Source organism: Rhinopithecus bieti, unplaced genomic scaffold (assembly GCF_001698545.2).
Source record: "Rhinopithecus bieti isolate Rb0 unplaced genomic scaffold, ASM169854v2 scaffold_8760, whole genome shotgun sequence".
Taxonomy (NCBI): Eukaryota; Metazoa; Chordata; class Mammalia; order Primates; family Cercopithecidae; genus Rhinopithecus; species Rhinopithecus bieti.
The window spans coordinates 2,205,726-2,212,762 of record NW_016806225.1 but is presented as its reverse complement, the minus strand read 5'-3'; the positions used below and the strand labels follow the sequence as shown (position 1 = coordinate 2,212,762).

Below are 7,037 nucleotides of genomic sequence, written 5' to 3'. Positions count from 1 at the left end.
TTATCACAATAGCAAAGACTTGGAATCAACCCAAATGTCCATCAGTGACAGACTGGATTAAGAAAATGTGGCACATATACACCATGGAATACTATGCAGCCATAAAAAAGGATGAGTTCGTGTCCTTTGTAGGGACATGGATGCAGCTGGAAACCATCATTCTCAGTAAACTATCGCAAGAACAGAAAACCAAATACCCCATGTTCTTACTCATAGGTGAGAACTGAACAATGAGATCACTTGGACACAGGAAGGGGAGCATCATACACTGGGTCCTATTGTGGGGAGGGGGCAGTGGGGAGGAATAGCATTAGGAGACATACCTAATGTAACTGACAAGTTAATGGGTGTAGCACACCAACATGGCACATGTATACATATGTAACAAACCTGCACGTTGTGCACATGTACCCTAGAACTTCAAGTATAATTAAAAAAAAAGGAAGAAAAAAATAAAAATAATGCAGATTTAAAATAAATAATTACAGTAAGGTACATATATTATCTATCTGTAACATATTTTAAAATAAACCAGAGTTGAGCCATCTAGATTTTAATATCCTATAAGAAAAACAAAATACATTTCATTTAACTTCATAGTTAAATGAGTATTTTGATAACTAAGATGAATCTTTTGATAATTAAGTAGCTCATGAGTATGTTTCAATAACAGTAAAAATGTAGCAAACACTAGAAACATTTCAAGATAATCATACAGTAGAGGTGTGGGTGAGATCTCTACCATAAGTGACATCATACCTACCGTAGTGTCATTGCTGGTAACATAAACGAGGACATCAGAGGAGTTCCTGCCATTGATGTACCGGTAGCAGTTCCAAACACAGCTAATCAAGTAACCCTGAAAATGAGGAGTGATTATCAGATTTTTAATTTTCCAACTGCAAGTAATTTCGAATACCACACAGATAAAGCCATATTATAAAACTTTTATTAACATAAGCAATAAATACACATATTATAACAGCTCTACTAAACCAAAAGTCCCTGAAAGTACAAATGTTGGGTATAGTCACTTCTCGGCACAATGTGCTACTGAAGCCGTATTCTACTACACCAGTGGGGATGTGGGGGTGGTACTGGGGGAAGGTGGGGGAGGGGAGGGGTTGAGAGTTGAATGAGAAATTTCTAAGAATAGGTATCTGGAAAGAACAAGCACATAATTAACATTTATTGCTCCTAAATTTACAGAACAATCAAACGTATTAACTCATTTACTGCCACATTTTAACTGCTTCTTTGGAAATTTTTCTTCTACATGATTATCTATGATTTTATTACACAAGCCAATTTCTTTAAAAAAAATTTCATAGCATATAAATTCATCTCACAGTCAATAAAATTCACTAAAACATTTCCCCTTTATTAACGAAATATCCAGACGAAGATACTTAAAATTAATGTCCAACATAAATACTGCTTAGAAATGAAACATGAGTTCATGGAAGATGTTTAAGCTATGAACTCTCTGCACTTTCATTCCATCATGTGTAACTGGATTAGAATTAAATGATTTCAAAATCCCTTAACATTAAAATTCTTTGATTAAAAGAAGTTTAAACACATCAAGAAACTAGATTGCTAAAATCCAGGAAATACGTCGCTTATGAGAATGTAAAATGGTTGCAGTCACTCTGGAAAAGTCCGGCAGGTCCTCAAAAGGTTAAACAGAGTTACAACATGACCCAGCAATTCCACTCCTAGGCTCCTAGGTATTATATAGTATATATATATATTATATATCCAATAAAATGAAAATATACATCCACACAAAAACTTGAATATTCACAGCAGCATTATTCATAATAGCCAAAAAGTAGAAGCAACCCAAATGTCCGTCAGCTGATGAATGGATAGACAAAATGCGGCACCATCCATACAATGTGGTATTAACAACAACAAAAATAACGGGGCCAGGGCCGGGCACGGCAGCTCACGCCTGTAATCCTAACACTTTGGAAGGCCGAGGCAGGTGGATTGCCTGAGTTCAGGAGTTCGAGAACAGCCTTGAGCAAAACCGCGAAGCTCCATCTCTACTAAAATACAAAAAATTAGCTGCATGTGGCAGCATGCACCTATAGTCCCAGTTACTCAGGAGGCTGAGCCCGGGAGGCGGAGGCTGCAGTGAGCCAAGATCGTGCCACGCACTCCACCCTGGGTGACAGAGCGAGACTCCATCTCCAAAATAAATAAATAAATAAAAAATAATAATAATGGGACTGGGCACGATGGCTCGCACCTGTAATCCCAGCATTTTGGGAGGCCAAGTTGGGTGGATCACTTAAGCCCAAGAGTTTGAGACCAGCCTGGCCAACATGGTGAAACCCCGTCTCCACTAAAAATACAAAAATTAGCCAGACATTGTGATGCATGCCTGTAATCTCAGCTACGTGGGAGGCTGAGGCAGAAGACTTGAGCGAACCTGGGAGGTAGAGGCTGCAGTGAGCTGAGACTGCGCCACTGCACTCCAGCCTGGGTGACAGAGTGAGACTCTGTCTCAAAAAAAAGAAAAAAAAAAAGAAAACACACACAACCAAAAAAACATATTGCATGATGATTGTATTTGTATGGAATGCCCAGAATAGGCAGTCTCATGGGCCTTTGCAAGGCCACATGCATTCACCTACTACACATTCCAAAAGGGGAAAAACCTCGACCTGCTGTCTTTAAAAGCCCAGGTACGGCCGGGCGCGGTGGCTCAAGCCTGTAATCCCAGCACTTTGGGAGGCCGAGACGGGCAGATCATGAGGTCAGGAGATCGAGACCATCCTGGCTAACACGGTGAAACCCCATCTCTACTAAAAAAAATACAAAAACTAGCCGGGCGAGGTGGCGGGCGCCTGTAGTCCCAGCTACTCGGGAGGCTGAGGCAGGAGAATGGCATAAACCCGGGAGGCGGAGCTTGCAGTGAGCTGAGATCCGGCCACTGCACTCCAGCCTGAGTGACAGAGCGAGACTCCGTCTCAAAAAAAAAAAAAAAAAAAAAAAAGCCCAGGTACTTCTTTCATTGACCTTATTTCTTATTTGACACTTCTGCAATATTGAATTAGAACTATTTAGTGGGCCGGGCATGGTGGCTCACGCCTGTAATGCCAGCACTTTGGGAGGCCGAGGTCAGGAGATCGAGACCATCCTGGCTCACATGGTGAAACCCCATCTCTATAGAAAATTAGCCGGGCATGGTGGTGGGCACCTACGGTCCCAGCTACTCGGGAGGCTCAAGCAGGAGAATGGAGTTAACCCAGAGGCGGAGCTTGCAAGTGAGCCAAGATTGCATCACTGCACTCCACCTTGGGCCACAGCGAGACTGTCTCAAAAAAAAAAAAAAAAAAAAAAACTATTTAGTGTATTTCCCAAATTAACTTGCACTGATAGATTCTTCCCATCATCTATCTGCAGAGCTCGGGGGTAAGCACTGCTTCCTTTTCTCTCTTAGGACAGAGCAAAGCTGACAAGTGTCTTGTTTTGGGGCTTCAAAGAATCGTGGTGATAACACTTATCACAGAGTAGGAGTAAATTTTGGTGATGAGAGGCACTAATCCACTGAACCAGTGTATGAAACCAAAACATGCATACTCCTATTAATCTAAACTAACAATTACTGAGTCTTGGTTACTCGAGGTGGCTCATGCCTATAATCCCAGCACTTTGGGAGGAGGAGGCAGATGGATCACTCGAGCCCAGGAGTTCCAGACCAGCCTGGGTGACATAGCGAAACCTCATCTCTAATAAAAATGGAAAAATTCGCCAGGTGTGGTGGTGTGTGCCTACAGTACCAGCTACTACTGGCCAGGCGGGAGGATCACCAGAGCCCGGGACACAGAGGTGGCAGTGAGGTAAGATCACACCAGGCCACTTCTCTCCAGCCTGGGCCACAGAACAAGACCCTGTCTTGAAAAAAATAAAAATAAAAATAAAAACTAATAATTATGGAGTCTCTAGGGGCCAACGCATCAGTTTAGTGCTGGGAGGGATATAAAAATGAAGGCACTGGCCAGGGCCCACTGGCTCACACTTATAATCCCAACACTGGGGGAGGCTGAGGCAGAATTACTTGAGGCCAAAAGTTTGAGACCAGCCTGGGCAACATAGTAAGACCCCCTCATCTATAAAAAAAAATTATATAATATATATANAAAAAAAAAAAAAAATCTCAAACTTTGCTTACATTTTTCATTAGTTCAGCAGAACACTAATTATGGAGTTTTTTTGTTTAAGAAAAAGAAAAAAATTACTTAACAACTTGCCTTCTGCAAAAGTTAATGGGTAAAACAGGCCAGGTACGATGGCTCACATCTGCAATACTGGCACTTTGGGAGGCCGAGGCAGGTGGATCACCTGAGGTCAGGAGTTCGAGACCAGCCTGGCCAACATGGGGACACCCCGTCTCTACTAAAAATACAAAAATTAGCTGGGCATGGCGGTGGGCACCTATAATCCCAGCTACTCAGCAGGCTGAGGCAGGAGAATCACTTGAATCCGGGGGGTGGAGGTTGCAGTGAGCCGAGATCCTACCACTTCACTCCAACCTGGGTGAAACTCAAAAAACAAACAAAGTTAATGGGTAAAAAAGTGAAAAATACTCAACAACTCAGAGAAAAGGAAAAAATTCTTAAACCAGTAATTTTATCAAAATCACAAAAAATTTGAATAGATATTTCTTTAAAGAGAGTTACAGACCCAGGAGTGATTATTTTTATTTTTATTTATTTTTTTGAGCTGGAGTCTCGCTCTGTTGCCCAAGCTGGAGTGTAGTGGCGCGATCTCTGCTCACTGCAAGCTCCGCCACCTCCCAGGTTAACGCCATTCTCCCGCCTCAGCCTCCCTAGAAGCTGGGACTACAGGCGCCCACCACCACGCCAGGCTAATTTTTTTGTTATTTTCAGTAGAGACGGGGTTTCACCATGTTCGCCAGGATGGTCTCGATCTCCTGACCTCGTGATCCGCCCGCCTCGGCCTCCCAAAGTGCTGGGATTACAGGTGTGTGAGCCACCGCGCCCGGCCCAGGAGTGATTTTTTTAAAGGGGTTGAGCAGAACACGTGATTACTGTAACCAATACACAGAATTCTGCAGACTCCCAAAACGAGCCTCCTCAGCATCTGGGTATGCCAGGTTTTGTGCATCTGGTCATGGCTGTCTGTTAAACCACTGCTCATGCGTATTTGATTGAACTCAAGAAATGTGTGGTGAGCATTTAGGAAAACTGTCCGTGTATAACATACTTTAGCTATCCCACAGAGTTCTCGGTAATACAGCAGCCTACACCCATATATTTAATACGAAGTCTGTAATTGTTTTAGTCTCATTACATACACAAGAAAGTAAGGAACAGGCTAGATTATTTCTGTAAGGTCAGAGTGAACAAGTCACCAGAAAAAAAACAAAAATAACAAACAAAAACACAAAACTCTGCTCTAGTATAAATTTGACCTCCTAGCATTTATGTGTTCCTTTCACCTGTCCAGTCCAATCCTATCCATTTTGACCCACCCATCCTGTCCCACGCCACACAGTTACATGTCATCCATCCGCATCGTTTTCACTAACTGTGCATGGAGCACTTCCTGGTACTGCGCACTACATCAGGCACTGTGCTGAAAACAATGACGACAGCAACACTGTGAGGAGTTACACCTTCATCTTACCATGAGCCAGGAAATTTCAAGATAATTTACATAAAGTGCATATGCTTTCATAGACTCTTCAGTGAAGACACGTTTTCACAGATCTTTTATGACAGGTTTTTTTTTTTTTTTTTTTTTTAGATGGAGTCTTGCTCTGTCGCCCAGGCTGGAGTGCAGTGGCCGGATCTCAGCTCACTGCAAGCTCCGCCTCCCGGGTTCACACCATTCTCCTGCCTCAGCCTCCCGAGTAGCTGGGACTACAGGCGCCCGCCACCTCGCCCGGCTAGTTTTGTATTTTTTTAGTAGAGATGGGGTTTCACCGTGTTAGCCAGGATGGTCTCGATCTCCTGACCTCATGATCCGCCCGCCTCAGCCTCCCAAAGTGCTGGGATTACAGGCTTGAGCCACCGCACCTGGCCTATCAGGTTTGTAATTTTAAAGTATGAACCACTAGTAGCAGAACAGAGATCATCTATTTTTTTTTTTTTTTTTTTTTTCGAGACGGAGTCTCACTGTGTTGCCCAGGCTGGAGTGCAGTGGCGTGATCTTGGCTCACTGCAAGCTCCGCCTCCCGGGTTCACTCCATTCTCCTGCTTCAGCCTCCCCAGCAGCTGGGACTACAGGCGCCCACTGCCACGCCCGGCTAATTTTTTTTTGTAATTTTAGTAGAGACAGGGTTTCACCATGTTAGCCAGGATAGTCTCGATCTCCTGGCCTTGTGATCCACCCGCCGTGGCCTCCCAAAGTGCTGGGATTACAGGCGTGAGCCACCACGCCCGGCTGAGATCATCTATTTTACTAAGAATACATACATAAGGTAAATTATAAAGACATAGTAACTTTGCAGTTTTTCTTTTACCTACCTGTAAACATCGCATCTCGGTTTAACTTCACATATAAAGTGAGTTAATATAATGTCATACAATGCAGAAGCAATATCTAGAATTATATACCATGGTTTAATAATGCAGATTTAACACAATAGCAAAGACTTGGAATCAACCCAAATGTCCATCAGTGACAGACTGGATTAAGAAAATGTGGCACATATACACCATGGAATACTATGCAGCCATAAAAAAGGATGAGTTCGTGTCCTTTGTAGGGACATGGATGCAGCTGGAAACCATCATTCTCAGTAAACTATCGCAAGAACAGAAAACCAAATACCCCATGTTCTTACTCATAGGTGAGAACTGAACAATGAGATCACTTGGACACAGGAAGGGGAGCATCATACACTGGGTCCTATTGTGGGGAGGGGGCAGTGGGGAGGAATAGCATTAGGAGACATACCTAATGTAACTGACAAGTTAATGGGTGTAGCACACCAACATGGCACATGTATACATATGTAACAAACCTGCACGTTGTGCACATGTACCCTAGAACTT

The 7,037-nt window shown here is 43.1% G+C and overlaps 1 protein-coding gene across 1 annotated transcript in view; it reads right to left on the bottom strand.

Moving 5' to 3' along the window:
* LAPTM4B (lysosomal protein transmembrane 4 beta) overlaps positions 1-7,037 on the bottom strand; it is an 83,975-nt gene that overhangs the window by 27,459 nt on the left and 49,479 nt on the right. Inside the window, 1 exon segment of the mRNA XM_017875302.1 lies at positions 764-859. Coding sequence (XP_017730791.1) covers positions 764-859 — 96 coding nt within the window.